This window comes from Eleutherodactylus coqui, chromosome 5 (genome assembly GCF_035609145.1).
Source record: "Eleutherodactylus coqui strain aEleCoq1 chromosome 5, aEleCoq1.hap1, whole genome shotgun sequence".
Classification (NCBI taxonomy): Eukaryota; Metazoa; Chordata; class Amphibia; order Anura; family Eleutherodactylidae; genus Eleutherodactylus; species Eleutherodactylus coqui.
Genome location: NC_089841.1, coordinates 196915736 through 196942399, shown reverse-complemented (window position 1 = coordinate 196942399; position 26664 = coordinate 196915736). Strand labels below are relative to the sequence as shown.

At 41.6% G+C, this 26664-nt stretch overlaps 1 protein-coding gene and 1 long non-coding RNA gene across 3 annotated transcripts in view; one reads left to right on the top strand and one right to left on the bottom strand.

Moving 5' to 3' along the window:
- Positions 1-26664, bottom strand: part of LOC136628248 (myosin-7) — a 38356-nt gene that overhangs the window by 1353 nt on the left and 10339 nt on the right. Inside the window, exons 7-35 of the mRNA XM_066603994.1 lie at positions 24197-24260; positions 23553-23651; positions 23044-23147; positions 19403-19541; positions 16195-16313; positions 15354-15503; positions 13692-13862; positions 13053-13362; positions 11071-11141; positions 9591-9678; positions 8817-8934; positions 8599-8722; positions 8382-8518; positions 7108-7363; positions 6529-6771; positions 6274-6450; positions 6027-6172; positions 5793-5883; positions 5314-5703; positions 4733-4859; positions 3193-3311; positions 2849-3045; positions 2550-2733; positions 2278-2443; positions 2022-2146; positions 1481-1789; positions 1030-1233; positions 580-705; positions 1-276 (exon numbers count right to left, since the gene is read on the bottom strand). Of these exons, the coding sequence (XP_066460091.1) occupies positions 1-276; positions 580-705; positions 1030-1233; positions 1481-1789; positions 2022-2146; positions 2278-2443; positions 2550-2733; positions 2849-3045; positions 3193-3311; positions 4733-4859; positions 5314-5703; positions 5793-5883; positions 6027-6172; positions 6274-6450; positions 6529-6771; positions 7108-7363; positions 8382-8518; positions 8599-8722; positions 8817-8934; positions 9591-9678; positions 11071-11141; positions 13053-13362; positions 13692-13862; positions 15354-15503; positions 16195-16313; positions 19403-19541; positions 23044-23147; positions 23553-23651; positions 24197-24260 (4830 nt within the window). The remainder of the gene's footprint in view (positions 277-579; positions 706-1029; positions 1234-1480; positions 1790-2021; positions 2147-2277; positions 2444-2549; positions 2734-2848; positions 3046-3192; positions 3312-4732; positions 4860-5313; positions 5704-5792; positions 5884-6026; positions 6173-6273; positions 6451-6528; positions 6772-7107; positions 7364-8381; positions 8519-8598; positions 8723-8816; positions 8935-9590; positions 9679-11070; positions 11142-13052; positions 13363-13691; positions 13863-15353; positions 15504-16194; positions 16314-19402; positions 19542-23043; positions 23148-23552; positions 23652-24196; positions 24261-26664) is intronic.
- LOC136628249 (uncharacterized) lies at positions 50-24490 on the top strand. 2 transcript variants are annotated; one of them, XR_010792864.1, is made up of 3 exons: positions 50-225; positions 23513-23674; positions 24215-24490. It is a non-coding gene; the product is annotated as an uncharacterized lncRNA (long non-coding RNA). The 2 variants fall into 2 exon arrangements; XR_010792865.1 differs by having other exon boundaries at positions 24212-24490.

Sequence of the window (26664 nt, the reverse complement as noted above, 5' to 3'; positions counted from 1 at the left end):
CTGATAAGTGAGTTCTTTGATGCGTCTTTCATACTTCCTCATGCCCTTTACAGATTCTGCGTTACGCTTCTGCTCCGCTTCCAGCTCATTGTCCAGTTCCCGGACTCGAGCCTCCAGCTTCTGCAGCTGCTTCTTCCCACCTTTCATGGCGATCTGCTCAGCCTCATCCAGACGCTGCTGAAGATCTTTGATTGTCTGCTCCATGTTCTTCTTCATCCTTTCTAGGTGAGCACTGGTGTCCTGCTCTTTCTTTAATTCCTCGGCCATCATGGCAGCCTGTCATACGGATATAATGCAAAAGATGTATTGGTTTAAGATATCCAGTTGTGTAAGAGTATGCTTATATTCATGATACTAACATTTGCACCTAAACTTTGGAAGTAAAAAAACTAATTATCGGTAGGTAAAAACCAATGGATATGATCTGCTGATTTACCCTGTTCATGGATAAATCTTTGAATATATCTGTTTTTGGTTGTATATGTTACATTTTACTTTGCTACTTCATTTTCAAGTACATCTCCATCTATTATAAAGAGATCTAGTGGACAGGAAAACATAATTTTTTTTACTACATACATCCGTGATTGCTTTCTTGGCTTTCTCCTCTGCGTTACGACATTCTTGAATTGCTTCCTCCACCTCTGTTTGCAGTTGGGAGATATCAGACTCCATCTTCTTCTTTTGGTTGATAAGACTAGTATTCTGTTTGAGAAATTTACTACATAATTAGATATTTGAAGGTCACATTGGAGGAATGAAATGAGAATTCAGTGAACATTCATTTTATAAATGTTGCTCTACTGGCTAACATGGTACTAAGCGTTTTTTTTCTAAATGTTGGCACAGTAAAGGGTGAGACTGTTGTTGGGAAGACGAAAGGCAATGGAACAATCCATTCATAGAAGTAACTGGGCAACTATATTTGGAACTGATATAAGTGTTGCAGAAGATCCTATTCTGGGAACTGTAATCAAGAGAAGATGAACCTGATTAAGTATATGGAGTTTTTAACATTCATCTCCTGACCTGTGAGTGAAGAAGTTGGACTCTCTCACTGGTCTCTATCAGCTCCTGCTCTGCGAGCTTCCGTCCTCTTTCCGTCTGCTCCACCAGAGATCGCAGCTCCTCCAGTTCAGCCTGGAGCAATGTGTTTCTCCTCTCCACAAGTGCAATGTTTTCCTTTAAGTCCTCACTTACTCTCAAGGCATCATCTAGTTGGATTTGACTGTCCTGTAAGATTACGAAGAGTTTAGCATTTCAAGTATAACAAAGTACAACTTTCATAAAACTGCTTCGAATTACTGAGTTACTTGTATAAATAATGTAGCAGTTTTGAACTCATATGATGGCGAGGGATTTCATGAAATACATCATGTATACATTTAGGTGAAGCACAAACTGACTTGTATAAAACAGTACAAGATTAAATCATTTTGTAAAGCATGCAACAAAGCAAATATTCCAATGGTCACAAAACCTTCAGGCAGCCCTGCAAGTTCTTGACTTGTTTCTGTGCTTCGATTGCTACACGATTAGCTTGGCTAAGCTGAATCTCCATCTCATTCAGATCTCCTTCCATTTTCTTCTTTATTCTCAAAGCCTCGTTGCGGCTTCTGGTTTCGGCTTCCAATGATGTCTGCAGTGAATCAACTACTCTTTGGTGATTCCTCTTGGCCTGCTCCATCTCTTCATCCTTTTCAGCCAACTTGCGCTCAGAGTCAGCCTTTATTTGATGCAGTTCCAACTGGATACGCAGAATCTTACCCTCCTCGTGTTCCAGGGAAGCCTGTGGAGGATTTATAGAGAAAATAGCCAATCATGCCCAGTTTGAGTCAATCTTTTACACCTTGTCATATGAGAAATTTATTTTTTATCCAAATAGCTTGAGAATTATTGAGTATGGTAGTATTTATATCCAGAGGAGTATCCTACTTTCAGTTACTACTAACAGGATAAATCGCTTGGCATTGAGACTCATCCTTGAGTTTTTAGTGACTATTTATTTAATGTTTCCTCACCTCTGCTTCTTCCAGTGCGGACTGTATTTCTATTTTCTCCTGTTCTAGTTGTTTTCGTATCTTCTCCAACTCATGGATACTTTTGCCACTCTCACCTAGCTGTTCTGTGAGGTCTGAGATTTCCTCTGAGGTTCAAAAATGTAACATATGTTCTTATTGCTTCTATATCCCATATCATTTATCTTATCTCAAACTTATGAAAGTTTCCATATCTTGTATTCCATATGTATATGATGTAGGCTCATATCTCTCTTACCTTGCAGGTTCTTATTCTCCCTTTTAAAGGTCTCCAAATGTTCTAGAGATTCTTCATAGGCATTCTTTAATTTGAATAATTCTGTGCTAAGGGTACGAGCTTCTTTTTGTGAAGACTCTAGTTCTGCCTGCGACTCTTCATATTTCTGTTTCCATTCAGCAAGGATCTGCATGGAAAAATAAATGTTTACTATGTATCTGGACTTAATTCCTCTTCCCTTTAGACAGAATTTTTCACTTTAGCAGAAAGGTTCAACTCCCCAGCCAATTTACTTTATCAAAGTTTCTCTGCTTCTTGTCCAGCGCGGCAGCTGCAGCATTTGACCTCTCGAGGTCTACCATAAGATCTTCAATTTCATTTTGTAGGCGATGCTTGGTCTTTTCCAAGGATGAACATTTGGCATTTACAGCTTCTACAGCCTCCTCTGACTCCTGCAGCCTTTGCGCAAGTTTCTTCCTATAGGTAATCCCAAGAGAGAAAAGTTTATAAAGATGCTCTGTAGAACAGATTAATATGAACTTAAAAAGGCAATTTATGCCCCTCCGATGGGCATATTTGAATGATTTCATACTTGGCATCCTCTAATTCTTCTGTCCTTTGGATAGCATCTGTCTCGTATTTGGTTCTCCATTGGGCCACCTCTAAATTGGCTTTTGAAAGATTTCTTTGCAGCTCTGCTTTCGCCTCTTGCTCCTCTTCATACTGTTCTCGCAGGAGGTCACAGTCATGGCGAGCCGACTGCAAAGCATGAGCTAGGGCATTTTTAGCCTAATGGGGATATGAAGGGGACTAAAATATTAAAATCAAGAAGGCAAAGGAAAAGTTGCAGAACTGTATCAAATTGTATGACTTTTCGTGATCATTTGTTTTTGAACTTATTATAATCTATATAAAACAACATTAATCTTTATGCACCTTGGATTCTTCCTCTAGTTGTCTCTTTAAGTCTTCCAACTGCTGAGTGTAGGTCTGTTTACCACGCGTTAGTTGTGTAACCAGTGACTCCTTTTCATCAAGTCGGCGAGACAGCTCCCCTATGGAAGTAATGGTCAATTACGGGTATTAGTTCACTATTATGACCTTTTATCCTACAAGATTCATTGAATCCATTGCTACAGTACATGACGAAACAATTAAAAATAAATAATTTATGTATGAATGCAGAGAGTCGAGACCATGGACAATATGACACTGATACTCTCTATGATGCAGATGGGGTTGAATTTAAACAGGTTGTAATTAATTATCCTAATTTTTCCTTAGAGTAGTTGTCTATATTAAAAACTATGACTATTTTCTTCCCCAAACAGCACCACATGTGTCCACAAGAGGTGTGGTGCTGCAGGTAAGCCTCATTCATTTAAATGGAGCTGAACTGCAATATTAGTCAAAACCTATGACCAGATATATTTCTGTTTCTGCAAGAAAGTAGTCATGCCTTCTAATTCTGTACTGCTTGTTTTAACTTTTTCAAATAAATGTGTATATAACTGCAGAGTCTCTTCAAAATACTTTCCTATGCTAAATGGGGTCGGGGGGGAGATTTCTCTAGCGAAGAGTGCCAAGTTAGCGTAAGGAGCCTTATATAGACTATGCAATGCTCCCTGGGAAAAAGTATGCAAATAAGGGATTGAAAAGTAGCTCTACAGTGCCACCTATTGGAAGGTGACTTCCCTATAAGTCAATTTTCGACATTTCAATGGCCTTGTTATACTAGTATATTAATATAATAGGATACTTTTTAATGGCTTCCTTAGATAACGCCTTCAATTCAAAATGGATGTGAAGAATAAAACTAGAGATCCTTATTCCTTACCTACCACTTCTCTGATGGACGATGACGATGAGCTGAGTGATCATCGTTCAGTGTAAATATCAGCCGTTCAGTCAATGGAGAGGGTTGGGGGAGCGCGATGAGAGACATCTCCTCCTGCCGCCCCGCTATGAGCCAGTGATACTAGCTCCCATGCAGCAGCACAAGAGCGAGTATGTGCGGGGACGAGTGTCAGGCATCGTTTGCCCAATATTCGTCCCGTTTAAATAGGCCTTAAGTTATGGTGCTGTTAAGGGAGGTAACAGGGAGTCGGGTTAGGTACTTTTTACACTTACCTCTTCCTGGTTCCTGCACTGTCACATGCTAAAGATCACATTGTACGCGGCACATGTGGCTATTTTCATACTTTCACATTTTATGGAAGAGCATGCATGGCACTGTGAAAAGAGTCGGATGTGCCATTGCCATGCGGTCTTCAGCGTGTGACAACTTAGGAACCAGGAGAAAAAAATACCTCACCCGGCTCTCTGTCACCTTCACAAACAGCACCATAACTTAGCTTGTGATGCTATAGGGAGGTGACAGGTTCTCTTTTATCCATATAAAATATATGAATTCACTAAAGTAGTAAATTAAGCAAATACTTATTGAGTACTGCCTCAAAACTAACGCGATGCATACCAGTCTCAGTCTGCAATTTGGCTCGCTGGGTGGTAAGATCATTGACAGTTCTCTGGGACTCCTCAGACTTTGTGCGATACTCATTTGCTTGATCTTCTAAAGTACGGCATAACTTCTCTAGGTTAGCCTACAGATTAGAAGGAGGGTTTTAAAAAGTACAACAGTAGAAGCTTCTAAACAATTGATAGGTAACAGCTAAAGTAGTAACATTGTCCCACAGAAGTTATACGAGACTACGCTTTGCCTAGCCCTACTGAAGGACAGAGTCCATGGCCTTTTGTACCAGATGTTCAGTTATTAGTATTCAAAAGCCACCATTCTGTCCCAGATTTTTGCTTGGTTAGTTACAATGTATACATCTAAGCTTGTCAAGCTTATAAAGAATGACATTTTCAGTGCAATCTCCAAGTCAGTATACAACATTCATACTAAAGGTGGTGTCATAAATCGGTAATTCCTTATTTACCATGCACTATTTTCACCTTCTTCACTGCCAATATTTCTACATGTGCACATCAGCAACATTCCTACAAATAAAACTAATAGGGGATATTATAAATAATATTCTTCAGTCCTCTCACCTTGCTTTTAATCATCTGTTCCATGTTGGATGCTACATCGTCTAGCTCCAGTTTGAGTTCGCTCTTCTCTTTTTCCAGTTTTTGTTTGACCCTCTGCAGGTTATCAATCTGCTCACTGAGTTCAGCCACGGAGTCGGCATGCTTCTTTCTTAGAGTAGCAGCAGTGGCCTCTGATTGCAGAGTGGACTCTTCTAGATCTCTCCTGAGTTTCAGGAACTCTGCCTCTCGTTTCTTGTTGAGTTCAAGTTGCACAGAGGTGGCTCCTCCAGCTTCTTCCAATCGCTCGCTGATTTCCTCCAACTCTCTGGACAGGTCAGAGCGAAGCTTTTCTACCTTAGCCCTTGCTGTTCTCTCAGCTTCCAATTCTTCCTCCAGCTCTTCTATACGTGCCTAGTAAAAGTTATTTACATAGAATTTAGAATAACTTTCCGTGTGGATTGGTCTATGTTGTACAACTTAATTCAATTTTTTAGACATACCTGAAGTTCCTTCATCTTTTTCTGGAGCTGAGCACCCACAATCTGTTCATCTTCAATTTTTGCCGTCAGCTGGCTCATTTCAAAGTCTTTCCTGGTATAAGTAGAAGTGCATTTCTTTATCGATGTACAAATGACCAAAATCATCCAAAAGACAGCCATCATTACAAAACACTATAAGCTTATGTACGCATGTTTCCATATCATAGGTATTTTACAGAATGTTTAATCACTCACTTCTTCAACTTTTCTTCCAGCTGTTGTTTGTCATTCTCAAGATCCATCAAGCTTTCTTGTGCTAATTTGAAATCTCCTTCAAGTTTTCGCTTTACTCTTTCTAAATCTATTCGAATTTTCTTTTCCTGTTCCAAAGACCCTTCCAGCTGCGCAGTTTAGAAAATGATCAATTAAATGAAATTCAATTATTATGAATTCATAACTACGGTAAACAGCAAATCTCCTTTTTAGCCTAAATGCCACTTACATCATCCACCTGTTGCTCAAGTTTTGCCTTAGCTTTAGTCAAAACATTGACTTTGTCTTCTTCAGCTTGAAGGTCATCCAACGCTTGTTGATGCACCTCTTGGAGAGCCTTTTTTTCCTTGGTTAATTTGGCAATGATCTCATCCAAACCTGCCATCTCTTCAGTTAGATTTTTAACCTGTCAAATAAATAGTTCAGACAAGAATATCCTAGACGGTTTATTAAACTGTTCTGGGATGACATAATCGTATCATACCTTGTTCTCGGTGGCATGCTTCTCCTTCTCTACTTTGGCTAGTGTCAGCTCCAGGTCATCAATATCCTTCTTGAGCTCAGAACATTCATCTTCTAGCTTCCTCTTTTTGGCAGTCAGTTCGGCATTCATCTCCTCCTCATCTTCCAGCCGTTCTGTCTGCTCTTTGAGTTTAGCTTCCAGTTGAATCTTATTTTTAATAAGTTGTTCACATCTCTCCTCCGCATCTGCCAAGTTATCTTGTTCCTGCATTCAAAAAGATACATATATTTTACATCTAAAATCAGACGATTATTAGTTGATTAAAGATGTGCATGTCCTCTTTCTTCACATCTGACATCAAGGTATGCATTGGGCAATGCTTAAGGGGACTCTTCATGATATTGGGATGTAACTATCACCATAGACAGAGTCCCTGTGTCATGGATACCCACTCAGGCCCTTCACTAAGTATAACTGATGTATCACAGGTAGTCAATTCTGACTGTAACGTTCCTTTAAGTTCTCTCCCTAAAAATGTTATTCTTCATACATTATTGCATTATGGCAAACTCCAAAATGATGCACATGATTGACACTCACTGCTTGAACTTGAAGCTGCAGGTCATTCTTCTCTTGTAGTAACGAGACCATCTTCTCCTCTAGCTCTTTGCGTCGAGACTCAGATTTTTCCAGGGCTTCTTTTAGCTTCTGGAACTCTTCCTTCATGTTTTGCATCTCTTTTTCTGTCTCTGCACTCTTGAGAAGAGGCTTTATCTTGAAGTAGAGCTTCATCCATGGCCAATTTTTGACACCCATGAATGCTCTGATGTTCCACTGGATCACTAAAAGGGCATCTCTGGAAAAAAAAAAGGTATGATTTTAAAAGATGTTGTTTTTTTATTTATAGAAGTAAATCCAGGGCTTCCTTCACAATGTCAGTCATTTAGGAAAAAAAGAACGTAGGGTAGGTTAGGGTGGTGGAAGATCTTGTATGGATAGCAACATGAAAAAGTCAGCTGCATTTCAGGACAATGTAGATGTATCCATAGAATATCTAGGTAAAGCATAGCAGTTCATTTAGGAAAGTATAATAATCCATTTACCCGGTAATTTGCTGCATATAGCTATCCATGATTTTGGCTCAGTTGACTTCGGGCCCTTTTACATGGAATGATTATTGTTCAGATGCTCACTGGATTGCAAGTATCTGAATGATAATTGTTTATTATAAATGTTGCTAGCGACTGAACGACAAACAATAATTTTCTTGCTTATCGTGCGTCGTTCAGATTTGGGCAGTCGTAAAAATCAAATGAAAGTCGGCCTATGTAAACAGGCAATCAGGGGCATAACTATAGGGGATGCAGGGGATGCGGCTACACCCGGGCCCAGGAGCCTTAGGGGGCCTATAGAACCTCTTTTCTCCATATAGAGAGCCAAGTACTATGAATAAAGTATCATAGTTGGGGGCCCTGTTACAGGTTTTGCATTGGGGCCCAGAAGCTTTAATTTACGCCCCTGCAGGCAATCATTTATCTATGAATGACTACCTGTTTCCTGTGAATGGAGACGGGCATCTGGAGCCATTTCCAGCCCGCTCTGCCTCCAGTTATCGATTGTATGAAAGCATAGGAGCGATTATCTCTGGGACAACTGTCAGGCAGGCTAGTACCCGACCATTGTCCCACGTAAAAGGACCCTAATATAGATAAAGTCTTGGTTAAATGTATGCAATTCTTTATTTATCCACCAACTGTGCAATGTATCAGTTGGTTTACCAATCTATGAGTTTCTTCATTAGATATCTCATAATGGAATTTACAGTCTAGAAATATATTATCCTGTGTGTATAACAGTTTGCCTAGGTGTATTACCTGCGCTCCACAATCTTCTTAAATTCTATTCTGGAAAGGACACCTCTGGACTGGGCTTGTATTCGGGTAATGATTCGGGAAAGTCGCTCATCTCGCATCTCTTCCAATTGTCCCAGCAAGCCTGCCTTGAAGAAGACCTGCAAAAATAATCATTTTGTAAGATAACTTGATATTTATTGGAAATCTGAAACTGGATTTTTAAAGGTGACTGGTTTACCTTGGTATGCCCAAACTTGTACTGAGTATGATCAATTTCCAATGAAGCAAGAAGTTTCTCTGCACCTTTCCTACTATCTATAAACTGCCCTTCTGGGATAGCTGCAGGGTTCAGGATTCGGTATCTAAGTAACAGAAAATTATGAAAAGCCAGCGTGATCAGAAATGATATCTTGTTATTATGTTTTATGCATGGTCTTTGTCAGAACCCTACAGTACCTCTGCCTAAAGTCTCCATACAGAATACGATTAGGAAACCCTTTTCTGCAGATTCGGATACCTTCCAGCACACCGTTACAGCGGAGCTGATGCATTACTAAACGGTTGTCCATTACACCTAGAGTATAAATTAGCATAGAGTATAAATTAACATTAGTGGACTTGACCCTAGAGTAAGAAATTGTATATTTTATTCCTTCTGTCTCAGCCACTAGTCACGGATATGTAATTAATAAGGTTTATGATCTCAGACTGTTTCTCAACATGGACATTCTAAATGAAAACGGCCATATACTTACTCACTAAGGAGTGCATATAGCTGCATCCTCTTACCATGCAGGTAGCAGACTACCAAATGAGGGAACTAATTGCACCTGTGCGGGACACCGATGAGACAGCCACTCACACTGCCTCTTGATGGGTGGCAATACCAATGTGGTTCACTGTTGGAAGTGCAGGGCAACCCGCCGAATTATCATGCCGTCATTAATAGGTTGCTGGTCTGCATGGTGCACTACATGTATCAGAATGGTCTGCCACTTCGTATCCACTCTGTGTGGGAGTATACACCAAGCAGCCACCCCCCTCTATATTAAGAGGCAGTGTGAGTGGCTGTCTCATCAGTGTCCTGCACAGGTGCAATTAGCTCCCTCATTTGGCGGTCTGCTACCTGGTGAGAGGAGGATGCATCTATATGCATTCCTTAGTGAGTAAATATATGGCCATTTTCTGTGATTGTGAAATAGCATGAACTTAAAATTATTAGCCAATTACCTGGGGCTTTGGTTTCATTAGGAATGATACAGCGAACAAAATGAGGATGAGTGGAGCGAAGATTGGTCATCAACTTATTTAGATTCTCCTGCAAGGGTTAATGAAGAGTTTACAGTAGAACGTAATAATAGTGAGAAAATCAGGATATGATAAGAGAGAATACATCATTACAGAATCATCCTATTTGTAAATGTCAACCTGAAGGTTTGTAATATTTATCAATTCAATTTTGCATCTTGTGATGTGAAAATTGGTTGTATATTTAATCATATTTGTCAGTTATTCAAATCTCTCATACCCTGGCAAAGTCTTTGCTCACGCTCTCCCCATAGCTCTTTAGGGAAATGGAAATGACACGTGCTTTACACATTGTTGTATTACAACTGTGGTTGTCATCTATTTTAGCCCCCAGCTGGAAGGATGGGGATACTTTAAGGGCTCTAGGAGAGAATCTCTTGAAGCACATGGAGTTCAACAGAACCTATACATAGAGGCTATATGGCGCCGTAGTAAGGGCCAGTACCAGTATGCATGAGCCCTTGGGCCTCATGTCCACGGGGAAATTCGGGCCCACACAGATTACCTGTGCAGAATCCCACAGCGGGTCCCTCCTGGCCCGCAGACATGAGGCCAAGAACATAGATTATACTTACCTGTCTAGACGCTGCGGGTCTCCCCTCCGTCGTGGCCAGATCTTCTTTCTTTGGCACGGCAGATGTGCTCAGCACACCGGCAGCAGCCGCGCGCTTGCGCTGTGCACACTTTTTTTTAACTCCTGCTTTCTTGCGGTTCCGCGGCACTGCACAATAACAGCTGCGGGTGTGCTGCGGGACTGGACGGGTTCCATAGGCTTCAATAGAAGCCACGGGAGCTGTCCGTGCGGGAAAACCGAATGAAATGGAGCTTGCTGCGGGTGGTTTCCTGCGCGTGCGGTCCGTGCGCCAGGGAAAAATGATATCTGCAGGTATTTAATTACCTGCAATTGTCCAATGATTCCTTATAGTCACGGATTACCTGTGCGCGAAACCTGCGCAGTTTTATTAATTTTATTTTGCCTGTGGACATTGGGCCTTAGGCCTCGTTCAGACGAGCGGGTTTTTAGTGCAGAATAGGTGTGCCAAAAGATTGCTTTGATAAGAACCAATGCTTTCCTATACACACAATTGGATCGTGTGAACGGGCTACTTCACGGAGCTTGAGCTCACCCGTTCACATAAATTTTAGGGTAGCATAGATGCAATCTTTTTGAAGAACGCTCGTCTGAACGAGGCCTAAGGCTGCTTTTACTCCAGCGTTAGGGCTCGGTTCAGGGTTTCTGTTTCTCTGCTCCGTTTTCTGTTATTATATTCATTCATGTGTTGCTTACATAAATAGGTTAATGTGAGTACACTGGAGTCCTAGAGTATTGTGGGTATACAGTATACATTAATATCATTTAAAGAGCCAATCACATACAAAAAAGTTCAAATAAATGACATACCCGGTGCAGAGCTGACACGGTCTGGAATGAGGAACCTTTCTTCTTACTGCCTTTGCTCTTTGTAGATTGTTCTAATGAGCGCATTTAAACAAAGGATTAAAACTACCAAAACATTTACATTCTGCATCACACACTGGAACTCTATAGGGTGAATAAACTAGAATATAGTCAGTTACACTCTGCTTTTTTATGTATAGCATTAAATGGGTTTTCTGAGAAGAGAAAGAATTTACGTAAATGGGATGACCTGCAATAACAGATACAGTCCATCGAGAGGAGTGGCACTGTCTCCAGAAAAAAATGGAATTCTTTTTTTCTTCTGACTTCAGATAAACCACTTTAATTAATTTATTGACTGCATTATTAAGACTTTATTTCTAAGATTATGGCCGGTTGCACACATGTGTAAGTAATGCCCGAGAGGTTCAAGCACAACCCACATCAGACATCCCATGGACACCAGTCTCTGTGCTGTCCGATACACACACATTGATATGCATTTGCATGCATGCATACATTTGATATGGACAAGAATAGGATATGCAATGAATTTTCTCAAGCGGACCTTCAGTTCGTGTGAAAAAATGGCAGTGTGCGCAGCCCCATAGGCTAAAATGGGTCAGAGTGCTGCCTGTGAATTAACACGGAGAGTACACAGACCCAAAAACGCTAGTGTGCTGCAGGCAAAGGCTGGAATCACACATGCAGTTGAGTCAAATACAGATGTGGATACAAAAGAGAGCAAATGTGTAAGTCTTTTCTTTATACTTTTTCTTCATTTTTATCCACTTCTGTGTTTGGCTCAAACAAAACGCATAGTATTTTTTTACTCCATGCCTAGTAAATCATAAATGCAAGTCAGTGTTAGAAAAGCTTTGAAACAAAATGACACATGATTAGGGATGAGCGAGCACGCTCGTTTATGGCTGATGCTCGAGAGAGAGCATTGGTCTTTTCGAGTAACTGCTTAATCATGCGGGGCATCTCTCTCACTCTGCCCCCCGCTCCCTCCCGCATGGTGCTCGGACGAGTAAGCAGTTACTCGAAAAGACCGATGCTCTTTTGAGTATCAGCCTTAAACGAGAGTGCTCGCTCATCTCTACACATGATATTTAGACATGCACATGTTTTCTAGTCATTTGTGAGTTAGCGCCTGTTCCGACATCATTATGGCCTCCATCCACGGCTCCAGTAGGATGTTCCGTTTAAAATCGCAAAAATGGTACGCCAGGATGGCACCTTAATGGAACCTATCTCAGCCATTAATGAAAATTTTTGAAACAGAAGCCAATATGTCCCTGTTTTGGCAGGTTTCTGTCCTGGAAAGAATAATGCTGTGCACCACTGGATGGAGGCCGTAATGATGTCTGAATAGGCCCTTTCTTACAAGCTGTGTTTGAGTCTCATCCTCATGGGGTATCATAGCTTTATACTTAAGCAGGTAATAATTCTAATGTTTTGTTTATTCCAACACACAACAGTAATAAGGCGGCAAAAGGCTGAATAATTTATCTGGGTTTATGAAAAATTTGATATTTCCCATGTGGACAAATGCTTCTCTAAATGAGGACCTAGTGGTTTCCCCAGAAATATGCTTTTGCATGGTGTCCTCCATATTTCCTAATAGAGTACAAGAGGAGGGGTTGTCCCAATGGGACAACCCACTTAATGTTCAAGAGTAAAAATATGCTCTGTTTTAATATGCAGAGATATGGAGAAATCAAGTAAAACTATTAACATGTTGTATACTATAAGTAATATGTCACTTGACACAACTGGAGAACTTAATGTGTTGATTGAACTTAAATCAAACTGAATATCCACCAAGAATAAAGGCTACAAAAGTAACATGGTGGCAGGTTATACCCACACACGGAATTACTAATATGTGTATAGGTTATATATTCATCTTGTGCAAGAAGAAAACCAAGCATAAGTATTATTAGCACCATAGCATCACGCTGCAGTTCTTCCTTTTGTACCTGACTCGGCGCCAGCATAGTTGGCAAATAGATGTGCCAGCAGCTTGAGAGCGGACTTCTGAAACAGTCCCACAACTGTCTCATTCAATGGATCCTTGTTCTTCACCAGCCAGCCAAGAATGTTATAGTCCACAGTACCAGCATAGTGGACCAGGGCAAAGTGAGCCTCAGGCTTCCCTTTGGGGTTCCTTGGTTTCTGGAAATTGTTGGACTTGCCCAGATGATTATCATATAGTTTTGCTTTGAAGGTCACATCAGTAGCTTTGGGAAACATGCACTCCTCTTCAAGGATGGACATGATACCCATAGGCTGTGGAAAAGTATCAACCAAAGCACATTTAATAAGGCATAAATGTATAATCCAAAAATTCACACGCATGGCCTACATATTTCTTAAGCTAACTCTTTCGCTTCTACCTTGTAGATATCTGAATAAATACATAGAGGCTATGAAGTATATCATGGACAGTGAACCTCTTAAATTATAAGCAGTTGTACTAAAATAATTAGGAAGCAAAGATGAAAAATGAGACCTCTAACCAAAGGTGACAGACATACAAATGGCACACATTCTAGACGGTGTGAACTAGAATTAATATGTCATTAACCTTCATGACTCCATGAATTTAATACTCTTACCTTCTCTATGAGATCAATACAGGCCTGCAGATCCATGCCAAAGTCTATAAACTCCCATTCAATCCCCTCCTTTTTGTACTCCTCCTGCTCCAGCACGAACATGTGGTGGTTGAAGAACTGCTGTAACTTCTCATTAGTGAAGTTGATGCAGAGCTGCTCAAAGCTGTTAAACTACAGGCAGAAAAAGGTGGAGAATAAGATGCAGTATAAAATTATATCAATATCTTTGACTAAGTGAAATTATTCATTTATATTGCAAGTTTTCTAATTTATTAAGTTCTTTGGCAGGACATATATACCTGAATGGGCAAGTCCAGAAAATGCTATAGATTTTGCCCTGGAGTAGCACATTTAAAACCCATAGCACAACACAGTCAGGGCGGCTTCAGACGCACGTATTTGCGCTCAGAGAGTAGAATGGTGCATATATATTTATACATACCTACACCAACAGCGGAGCATTTAGGCCTCATGTCCACGGGCAGCGGAATCCCACCCTGCCCACAGCAAGGGGACACTGCTTACCTGTCCGGATCCTCTGCGTGGCTGTGTGGGTCCCTCCATTGTCTCCAATGCAGATGTGGGCTGGCGCACCGCCGCACATGCACAGTGGAGTTTCTTTTTTTTAAATCTGCTTTCCCGCGGGATCCGCAGCACCTCCGCAGTTTCCTTGACTTCAATAGAAGCCGCTCGTGTGGGACCCGCAAAAAAATGGAGCATGCTGCGATTTTTTTTCCCATGCGTGCAATCCGCAAATTGGGAAAAATGACATCCACGGGTATTTAACTACCTGCAGATGTCTATTGGTTCTGCTTCTTTTGTATGCTGTAGCCATGGTTTAACGTGCACCTGTTTAGTTCTATTGGGATGTGCTGACCTATTTTATCCTATTGTCTATGAGCTGATTGAACTGCGGATCGTACGTGCAGGTGACATGGTCGGATTCCGCAATTCAATTATGCCCATGGACATGAGGCCCTTTCCTCAGTGGAGCCTGAAGAGGTGGCAAGCAACCAGGAAAAGACCACCACTTCTTTTTGGCTGGTGAGAAAATGAACTACTGCTGCCAGGAACACCCATGCTGGCTAATTATCTTATTGTTAAAGTATTAGTAGTAAATCTATATATAGTTCCACCAGTCAACTGTCAGTGCAGCCCACCGGAAGAGCTGTGGTGGTCGTGGATCTATTACAAGTGGTGCAAAGTTGCTGGGCTGTTTGGGCCACCTGATTGTCCCCAGATCCCTAGCGGCCATCTAAACCATCAGTGTTGTAATCGGTTATTGGCACTGGCATCATACTGAAGAGCTGGCAATAGCTGTAGGTCTGCAGGGGTCAGTCAGGTATAGCAGCCCTATGCATCTACCGGGAGGCATCGACCTTAGGGGCACATGCCCCTCTGCTCATCCCCCAGGTCATCCTATCCCTACACAATTTGATCTGTTTTGTAACAGATCCTAATGGATCCCATTGACTGACTTATAAATCATCTATCAGGTAGAGAAAAACACAGAAGACTGTGCTATTCTGCAAATAAGATAATCAAGCTAATGGATCAGATCCCTGACTCCAGTGTGAACAAAGCATCTCCCACTGTGAATGTTTTTGTAGATTATTTACTTTTCCTTATTTCTACAATTTTATGCATTCTTCAATTACTTACATCAAAGATCTCAAATCCAGCAATGTCCAGCACACCAATAAAGTATTGTCTGGGCTGCTTGGTCTCCAGCGTGGTGTTAATTTTCACCACCATCCACAGGAACATCTTCTCATACACTGACTTGGCCAGAGCACCAATGGCATAATACACCTAGGAGAAATACCAGGTGAATTACAGCAATATAATACATTTATTAACAATATTGTATTATGAAGTTATAGTATACTGTATACATTGATCAGCCATAATATTAAAACCAATATTGACTAATGTTGTGTAGATCCCCTTCATTATGATTACAATGTGTACTAAGAGCTTCATGTTCATGATTATATATTTTTCTTAGCGGCAATAGATCAATGTATTGTATGCGGATATGTGGTCCCTTTTGTCTTTTTTTCTAGTTTGACTATTTGTGATACAATAGCTTTTCTATGGGATCGGGCCAAATGGGCTTTCACACCCTACATACATCAATACTCCTTGGGCGCTCATGATCCTGGCACCGTTTCACCACTTGTCCTTCCTTGGACCATTTTTCGTAGCTACTAACCAAGGTATATTGGGAACACCCCACAAGACCTTATCTAGCCATCACAATGTTTCCCCAGTCACAGTTAACCAGATCCTTATACTTGCCCATTTTTCTATATAAGCAACACATCAACTTCAAAAACGGAATAGTCACTTGGTGTCAAGTATTGTCATTTTTACAAGATAATCAATGTTATTCACTTTACCTGTCAGTGATTTTAATGTCGTGGCTGATTGGTGCAATTATCTTAATCGCTAAAATATTGGGAGTATAAATAAATGCAGTTAGGAAGTATGCATAACTGACCTGTTGAACATTTTGTCCTTTGGTGACATATTCATTCCCCACCTTGACTCTAGGGTGACACAAGCCTTTCAGGAGGTCAGCAGAATTCAAGGACATTAGATAGGCAACCTTATCAGCCTCTGCGAATACATAGTTTATACTGTATAATAAATAGAAAATCTAAACTTAGATGATATTTTCAGCATAAGCTGTTGCTTAACCTTATATCTTGCAATTGCATATGAATTTTTTAATCAGTTTTTCCTTCTGCAAGTTGTATGTCTAGTTTTCAGTTTTCTCTGAGCCAATGGGTGGAGACCAGCTGCTATGATGTCTCCCATACATATCACACAGAGCAGAGGGGATCCTGCTCCCTATTTTTTATATCATACCTTCAGAAGCAGCATCAGCATGGAGAACATTATACAGCAATACTTAGCAGTCTAGATGTGAATCTAGCTTTGAGGTGAGGGAAAATAATTACTAGAAGCTGCAATGTCTGTATATGTCTTTATATCCATCTTTCTCCAGAGACTTCTATGGGCATTGTATGCAAACTGATCTTTCAGTGTATGTACTTCTGTGCATGGCCAGCATTGGCTATCTGCGACCCATGTGGTTGCACAAGGTGCTGGCCACCAGCTTGTAGAGGTGCACCAGGTGGATGTAAGCTTGGGGCAATCACCTCTCTTAGGTCTGCCTGGCCAGATGATCTTCTTCCTCCATACAGTGACAGTGTCTTGTGAAACAACAGTACCTGAATCATCCTGCTCTTGGCTCTGTCTCTTTCCCTCTGATGTTCTGAGGTGCCCCTATCAGCCCATCAGTGCGCCTGTGACACAACAGCTTAATTCTGCTATTGTGTTTATGTTATGAGCTTGGTTCTGGTGCTGTATTTATGTACGAAGCTTGGTTCTGGTACAGTATATATTCAGGTGTGGATATGTTCCTATTTTGTTGCTTTCTGCACAAGCAGAATACACGCAGACTGCTCATCAATGCAAAATATATATTGTTTTTGTCTAATGATGGGAGGACGCGAAAAAAAAAATCCACACAGGATGCCATCTAAGCTAAGACTGGCACTGCTGCTGTGGATGGATGTTATCAATATATCCAGAGTGAGTGAAATTGGCATACATTATTGCATTATTTCTGCCTGCAGGGCATGTTCATTTGTGCGTGGCAAATAAACGCACCGATTAAAATGGCTAATGAGTTCTAGATGTGTTTTTTTTCCGGACGGAATTACGCAGTGTTTCATGCATCTCCTTAAGTATTGTGTACGCTTTTGCGCACCCCCTACTGATTTCTATTAAGACCTTTTAGTGCGCAAATATGCAAAAAGATAAAGCATGTTCTAGAGCAAAATATGCGCATGTGAACAAACTCATTGAAATAAATGGGTTCTATTTGCTGCGTATTGTGTGCGCAAATTTTCTGCCCACAGAAATGTTCGTGTGATGCCGGACTTTGCCTGGGTTAGATGAGGTATGCACACACATACATTGTTCACATGGCTGCATTTGTGGTTTGATTTCTTTCTGTGTGTGTGTATTTCCCCTCATTAGTGTGTAGTAGGTTTCTGTCTTGGCTAGTGAGAGGCCTTCCAATAGGTGGCGCTGCAGCAGTATTGTTCCATCTTTCCAATTGCATATTTCCCAGAAGAGCATGGATGGCCTTACAAGTCTCCTCACTCACCTTCTAGGTCAGGGGTGGGCAATTAATTTTCCCATGGGGCCACATGAGAAATTGGAATGGTTTTAGAGGGCCAGACCAACATACGAAGGCTCCATGCACATTGCCTTAATGGGGCCGTATTCCAGCCGCCCGATTTGCGGCCAGAATACGGCCGTCATTGAAAATGAATGGCGCTGTAATATCTAGCAAATCTTCAGATACCCGTGCCCGCTCTGCCTCCGTCAAGTTCTTGTATTTCTCTCCGTGTTTAGTCTCATAATGGCGATGCAAATTGTAATCTTTAAATACAGCTATCTGCTCTCCACAAACTAAACACACAGCTTTACCTTTGGTTTCAGTAAATAGATATTTAGAAGTCCATTCTTTGTTAAAAATTCGGCAACACCGGACTCATTGGTGAGTCACCAGGACACTCTTTGCGGGCCGGTCCGAGCTATTCAGCGAGCCGGATGTGGCCCGCGGGCCGTGCTTTGCCCAGGTCTGTTCTAGGTGCTCTCCTTAAGGAGAAACAATACCCTTCCTAACTCACATCTATAGGCCTCGCACTAGCCAAGCCAGACACCTGCTGCACACTGATGAGGGGCAATCAACCGAAACAGCAGTCCGTGTATGGTTATTCTGGCTTTGGCTTACAATACTCAGTGGTCATTGTTACAAGACTTGTTTAAAAAATCTGACATTGAGGGTGCGGGCAGACGAGCGTAGGCGTATTTATGTTCGCACGAGCGCAACGTATAATCGCCCGAGCGATCGTTTTTCACCGATCACGACCAGAGCTAGAAAGTGTATTTTCGTTTGTTCCTACTTTACAAACGGTCTTTTCGGCGATCGAATATGCGTTGGCGCGTATTTCGGTCGCATATGTTCCGTTTTTTTTCGAATTGCCGTTTTTACGCGCCGTAAAATCGCCCATGTGAACGAATACATTCGAAACCATTGCCTCAGATGATCACGTATATACATTTGGTCGCAAAAACGTGCCGTTTATGCGCTCGTCTGCCCGCACCCTGACTTGTAGGAATGCTGCCTTCCAATAGATGGCGCTGCAGAGGTATTGTTCCATCTTCCCATTTGTATGTTTTTAAAAGCCAAATGTGGTAGAACGAAGACCAGTTTTAAGGTTTGTTCATTTCACTATCTACTTTAGATATAGTTATCGGATTTGTGTATTCAAACTCTAATTCAACACCCAGTAATGACATGTTTTTTTCAAATCCAAATCAATTGTGTCTTTTCCAAAGTGGACCCTGATAGGACATTATATGTGGTAGAAGATGATAGAGCTAAATGAATTGACAGTGACAGACATGTACTGGTGCACATTACCATTGATACGTTATGCCATTTTCTAAATAGATTATAGGATTACAGTGCATTATACAGAAGACTGCATGGAGGTATATAGAGAAAATCAAAAACAGATATAGTTGAAAATCAGTCTTCCATGATATATTCTAATGTAAGAAGGATTTTACCGTAGCACCATATGCTAGCTCTACAATGGTGTTTGTTCCGGTAGTACATTTACCTTCTGTTCCATCAGGCTCTCCCTGTTCTTCTCTCTGCTTCTGCTTGAATTTCATGTTGCCAAAATGCATGATGGCTCCAGTGAGTTTGTAAATGCAGTTTTTCTCATCTTGAGAGAACCCCAGCACATCAAAGGCACTCTAAATGAAGATGAAGAAGGACGGGGTATAATCATTCTCCTTTGAGGGTTTTCCTTTAGATTTTATATAAATCAGACAGTCTGGGTTATCAGAACAGAATTTCATTTTATAATGAGTAAGTGTTATTTACAGAAAACTGGAAAAATCATTAAATGACTGTTTCAAGTAAAATAACTCTAAGTGCATATTCACATATTGTAGTTGAGTATTTGATGCAGTTTTTACAAAAAGCGAATGTTTGAAAAATGGTCTTATAGCTGAAGAAATGGAACATGCAGCGCCCACCCCATTGAGAACATATACTGAAGATCGCTCTCCTCTGCCACAGCTATGGCAGAGGAGTGCGATGTTTTCCCATTGAATTCAATGGAGCCGACAATACTCCACTGAAAGCAATGGGCTGCCGGCAAACGCTGCAGTGATTTTCGGGGAAGGGCTTCAAATATAAGCCTTTTCCTGAAAATCAATTAAAAAAATGTTTAAAAAAAAATCTATACTCAACGCCCTGCTGCTGCCGGGGCTCAGCCGCGTCCAGCCAGCTCTTCTCCTGCACTGCTCTCAGTAGTATTCAGCAGGCAGGGATTTAAAATCCCCACCTGCTGAATGGGTTGCCTCTGATTGGCTGAGCACTGTGACCAATCAGAGGCAGCTCTCAGCTATTCAATGACAGCTGAGAGCTGCCTCTGATTGACTGATGAGGGGCAATCAGCCGAAACAGCAGTCCGTGTATGGTTATTCTGGCTTTGGCTTACAATACCCAGTGGTCATTGTTACAAGACTTGTTTAAAAAAATCTGACATTGACTTGTAGAAATGTTGCCTTCCAATAGATGGCACTGCAGAGGTATTGTTCCATCTTCCTATTTGTATGTTTTTAAAAGCCAAATGTGGTAGAACGAAGACCAGTTTTAAGGTTTGTTCATTTCACTATCTACTTTAGATATAGTTATCGGATTTGTGTATTCAAACTGTAATTCAACACCCAGTAATGACATGTTTTTTTCAAATCCAAATCAATTGTGTCTTTTCCAAAGTGGACCCTGATAGGACATTATATGTGGTAGAAGATGATAGAGCTAAATGAATTGACAGTGACATACATGATTGGCTGAGCACTGTGACCAATCAGAGGCAGCTCTCGGCTATTCAATGACAGCTAAGAGCTGCCTCTGATTGGCCCCAGCGCTCAGCCAATCAGAGGCAGCACTTACCCATACATGAATTCAAATTATGAATACATAAAAATATTGTAAGGGTACTGGACAATTGTTTGGCGCTAAAGTACGCAACAGTCGTCCCAGCGATGATCACTCCTGTGCTTTTGCACAGGATCTACGATCGCTCAGTGAATGGAGGTGGAGGAGGCACCCACCTCCATTTACAGTAAACAGGCAGTTGTTCATAGATGAACAACTGCCTGTTCACATGGGCCGATCATTGTTTGATTTTTTTGCTTTCTGAAACTGAACGACGAACGAACAAGTTATTGTTCACCATTCAGTTGCTGGCAGCATTTACATTGAACAGTTATTGTTCAGATTCCCGCGAACTCTCAAGAATCTGAATGATAAGAAGTGTTGCTTCAACATTCCCAGCGGCAATCATATAACCAAGTCAGTGACCCAGCACATTCATAGTCAGAGGCAATAAGCATCCCTTCCCATGTCTCTGTGAGTGGTCAGTGCAGCTCCCTACTCCCCCCTCCTTGCTTCCCCTCATCTAGACGTCTAGCGAATACTGCGACAAATGGGTGTGTGGATGGTAACTTTATGGGGGACTTCCATTAATAGCTTTATGCCAGTTTTTTGGCAAAGAAAAGTCACAAAACTGGCGTAAATTATACCAGAAATAGATGCCTGGTCTGCATGAAGAGACGTGTGCCTATTCATGTACTCAGCTCACCATGCATTGGGGGAAATTGTACTAAGCCCAATGCAGGAAATGCCGGGCTTAGTAAATTCCCCCCTATGTTTTAATATGAAGAGACGAGTGCTGGATATAACTGTTTTAGGTCTGCCTAGGAGTTGTACTCACATAATGGTATGATCATTTTAATGAAAACCATTTACAAAGTTGCTTTATTTTGGATAAATTGGAACAATAAAAATTGGTTTCATTATGGACATAACCTTTCCAAGCAGTGATGTGCTGCCAAAGTAGTCAGATCATGCAACTGCTATGGGGTCCCGGCACAAGGGGGCTAGGACATGATGGCCATGACCCCTGTCCCACCACTGACTCACTCTCCTCCCACCCTAAAGTCCCGCTAGCAGCAGCACACGGCTCCATAACATACATGCTAACTGCTCAGGATGCTGCAGTCTTAGTTACTGCAAGCGGCTACTTTCGCCTCTCTCAGCAGTACAATGCCACAGGCGGGAATGCTGGAACTATGGGAGGGCACAGACAGGACGCCAGCACTGTGCGGGGGGCCATCAGCACTATAGAGGGACCCCAGGGGGTATGTTGGCACCATGGGGGGCACCAGGGGGTATGCCAGCAGTATGTGAAGCTATTGAGTGGATGTTAGCACTATGGGGGGTAGTGAGAGGTTTATTAGGGATAGCAGCAGGATGGGGTGAGAGTGCAGAGACTAGTTGTGACTGGGGGGCATTTTCATGGTTATCTGGACCCAGATAAAGAATGGAAAGGGCATCACCAATCAGAGGAGACGTTACCTGTGAGCACTGGAGGTAACTGCGCGGTTACCACTGTCACTGTGTGGAGTTGGTATCTGACTATTATATGGCGACCGCATTATTTAGAGGATCCTGGAGATGAACCGCTGTATCTGAGCCGGACATGTTATAGATATGTTGCCTCTAATATATATATATGTTTTGGATTGGGGGAGACCCATTTCTGAATTTTGCTATGGGGCCCCATGATTTTTATGTAGGCCCTATGTTCTAAGGTGCTTGTTTTGCAGTACTTTGTTATGCTTGACCGCATTGTAAACCTATTTTGAACAATATTATAAATTATTTCCCGTATATCATGTAGTAACAACTGGTTTAGAGCTGAAAATTGTGTGTCAATAATTCTCAACATAATGAAAGACCAGATAACATTGCAACAAAATGTGGTTACTTTTTACAAGTTGTGTAGCAAATCATCATTAGTGAATGAAGATTAGACGGGTGTTACTGCACATCGCTTTCATTACTCACAGCTTGTGATTCTGCTAGGCCAATCATTATGTCTAAGATCAACAGGACGGTACAAGCCCTAGTAATCCCAGCATAATCAGAGAAGGCTGCAGTGATGTACTCGGCATAACACACACATTGGGGATTCCCATATTATCCTATATTATGCAATACAAATAGTAACAACGTCTGCAAAGAAGTAAACCAATACATCAAAGACTAGGGAAAATAGTTAATGTATGTCCTTCCTGACATATACTCAAAAACATTTATTTTATCAAGGTTATGCATTCTATCCATAAAAACAGTGAATTAAAGGGGAATCGTGTGAATAAAATTCTCATTATTACTTACATCAGTGGCTAATAGCTCTTCTGCATCATCAATAGAAGCAACAGTGGTTTCTCCTTGGGAGATGTAGGCATAGTCATATGGGTTATTGGTGACCAGTAACATATCTGCAAGTGAAAGAACAAATATGACAAAGAAAAAATATGGCATATCCTATGGATATGCAATAAATATCTTATAGACACAGGTTCTACCTCTGGGACCCGCACCAACCTGTCCGGCCTCCAGTCGCTGCATGCAAGCTTCAGTTAAATGCAGAGGGGGTCAGGATTATGGAAACTACTAAAGCCACTATGCTATGTCTTAACTGTAACTCTCATAGAAGTGAATGGGAGTTATAGAAGCAGTGTTGCTCCTGTGAATATGCCATAAATCGGAGTACCTTGTTCATGGTAATCATTATGTTTATAGCCGTTTTAAGCAAAGCTTATTAACCTGCAAGTACTGAGTAATACTGTATATTATATTGCAGGACAGTAGCAGAATCCAAAATAAAGCAAAAAAATCCTCACCCAAAAGTTCTGGCTTTTTGTTGGACAAGATCTGGTAAAAGATGTGGTAGTCCCGCTCAGACTTCAGCTGGAAGATGCAGCGGGATTTCTCCAGGAGATCTACAAAGAATATCACGCAAGAAGTAGGTAGCCAAAGAGGAAGTCAGTTGAAGAAAAACAAAGGGAACATAGAAATAAGGCTGTTTTCAGGCACTGGTTTTGTTCCCACTATGGGTTTTCATCTCAGGGTTCTATCGGAATCTCGAAAATAATATCAGACTAAACCCTGGACTAAATCATAGACTTTGTTTCAGATGGAGATCACTGTGTGACGTGGTTTCCATTTGCTTCCATTTGAATAGTGTATCCAAAAACACTCTTCTGTCCGTCTAAAACGATGGAAAGGAACAGAAATCATGTCAAATGGAGCTCAAACCAGTCTGCATCTGGGACATTACAGTCTACGGTTCAGTCCAGGGTTCTGTCTGAATATTTATTTGTCTTATTTGTGGTGTATTATAACTGATGAGCTGTAAGGTATGTAATAAACTGCAGCCAGCATATGTGTGCTACTAAATGTATGCAGCAATACTGTATCTGCTTGTATAGTACATAGTCTAATAAATTAATGGGAAGTGGGATGGGGAACAAATTGTCCTTCTCACATGTCTCTATGTCAGCAGATGCCAGTTTCCCAGTTGCTCCAAAATGAATCCGGATGAATTTACCCTGAGGCAAAAGAAGAGAAAAAACGAGATGGAAGGAGAAGTGCACAAACAGTTGGTACTAAATTAGCGTGCTTGTACCCATAATTCACAGGAAGTGTTGCATCCAAAATTCTTATCTGCCATAAAGATTCTCATGGATAACAAGATTTGTATATCATACATCTTACACTTTGAAGGAACTTGTAATACAGTATGTGATATAATTGCAATGACAGATTAACCCCTTCCCGCCCCAGGAAGTAAGTTCATGCCCTGGCTGGGAAAGGGTTCCCTCAGTATATGTCAACTTACCTCCTCTGGATGGGGTAGGCTCAATAGCTAAGCGTTCATGATCTGCAGTGGGTGCCAGCTTTGACTGACAGCCAGCCTCTTGCTGCAACAGCAGGAATTGGTGAGAACTAGAGATGAGCGAGTATACTCACTAAGGCACATTACTCGAGCGAGTAGGGCCTTAGCCGAGTATCTCCCCGCTTGTCTCTAAAGATTTGGGGGTCGGCGGGGGGGGGGGGGGGGGCGGGGGAGAGCGGGGAGGAACGGAGGGGGGAACTCTCTCTCCCTCTCTTCCCGCCGCTCCCCCCGCTCCCCGACGCAACTCACCTGTCACCGGCGCCGGCCCCCGAATCTTTAGAGACGAGCGGGGAGATACCCGGCTAAGGCACTACTCGCTCGAGTAATGTGCCCCTAGCGAGTATACTCGCTCATCTCTAGTGAGAACCCCAATCCCCGCTATTAACCCTTACATGGCACGATCAATGTTGATTGTGGCATGGAAAGGGATCACAGAGGACTGGTGCTCCTTCTGTGACGTAATCAGCCCTCCACAAAGTAATCACGGAGGGCCATTGGGTTGCTGGCAACCAGATGCCAGACTATGGTGGTCTGCCACAGCCTATGGATTTTAGCCTATTCTTATCGATAATACATTTAAGTGCAGGAGGGCTGCAATGTATTATCATAGGTTTACAGATTCAATTCCCCCTACAGGGACAAAAATGTACAGTAATAAAAGTAATAAAAAAATGTTGAAAAAATACAGTTTTTGATCATATTCCTTTCTTTGTTAAATATATATTTTTTAAAATTAAAAAAACAACATTTTCGTTATCGTCGCATCCATAACGACCTATATAATAAATTGAACACACTTTTTATCCTGCATGGAAAACGTAAAAAAATAGAGACAAAATGCTGAAAAAGCCAGATGTAATCCAAAATGGTCCCAATAAAAGCGACAGCTTGTCCCACTAAAACAAGCCTCACAGAACTCCGTCAATGGAAAAATAAAAAAGTTATCGAATGCAGCCATGCAAAAGAACATATTTTTCAAAAAAAGGGTTTTTATTGTGCAAAAGTGGAAAAACCTAAAAAAAATATCATTTTGATATCGTCATAAACGTACCGACGCACAGAAAAAAATGTATCGTGTCATTTATGCTAAAAAAAAAGGCAGAATTGTATGTACCCAAAAAAGTGTACCAATAAAAACCACAGCTCGTCACACAAAAAACAAGCCCTTATAGGCCATGTTGACGTAAAAATAAAAAAGTTATGGCTTTTGAAGAGTAGAGCTGAAACCCCCCAAAAATCGTCATGTCCTAAGGTCTAAAATAGACCATGATAATAATAATAATCTTTCTTTGTATAGCGCCAACTTATTCCACAGCGTTTTGATACATGGGGGAGCTCAAATCAGGGCGGTGTGGGGTGGTACAGGAGATGTGGCACAGGGAGTGTACAGGAGAGCGTCATTTGAGGGCGGGGACTAAATTAGGAGGGTTGGTATGCTTCTTTAATGAGGTGGGTCTTTAGGGCATATTTGAGCATGTGAAGTTCGTATTAGGGGGATGTCTAGTCTCACTGTGTTGGCAGAGCAGAGCAAACGGGCTAGATGATGTACAAACAGAAGGGAGGTGATGTACAGTGGAGCAGCGCCATGGAGAGCTCTGTAATACATGGGCAGCCAGACACTGGCATAGTGCGGAGGCATCTGCAAAGTGGCTGGATAGGAAGATGAGTCTAGCTGCCGCATTTAGTATGGATTGAAGAGAGGAGAGCCTGGTGTGGGGAAGTCCAATTAGCAGAGATTTACAGTAGTCGACTCGGGAGTGGATGAGGACAACAACAAGAGTCTTTAGCGTGTCCGTGGTCAAGAATGGCTGGATTTTTTAAATGTTCCTGAGGTGCAGGTACCAAATTTGGATGTGGGGGTGAAGGAGAGGTCCGAGTCCAATGTGACCCCAAGGCATTGGGCGTACTGCCTGGGGGATATGGTAGTGTCAGCTACTGATATAGAGATGTTGGGGGAAGGTCGGCTGGTAGAGGGTGGAAAAACAATAAGGTCCGTTTTTGAGAGGTGAAGTTTGAGAAAAAGAGAGGAGATAGTGTTAGAGACAGCGGACAGCTAT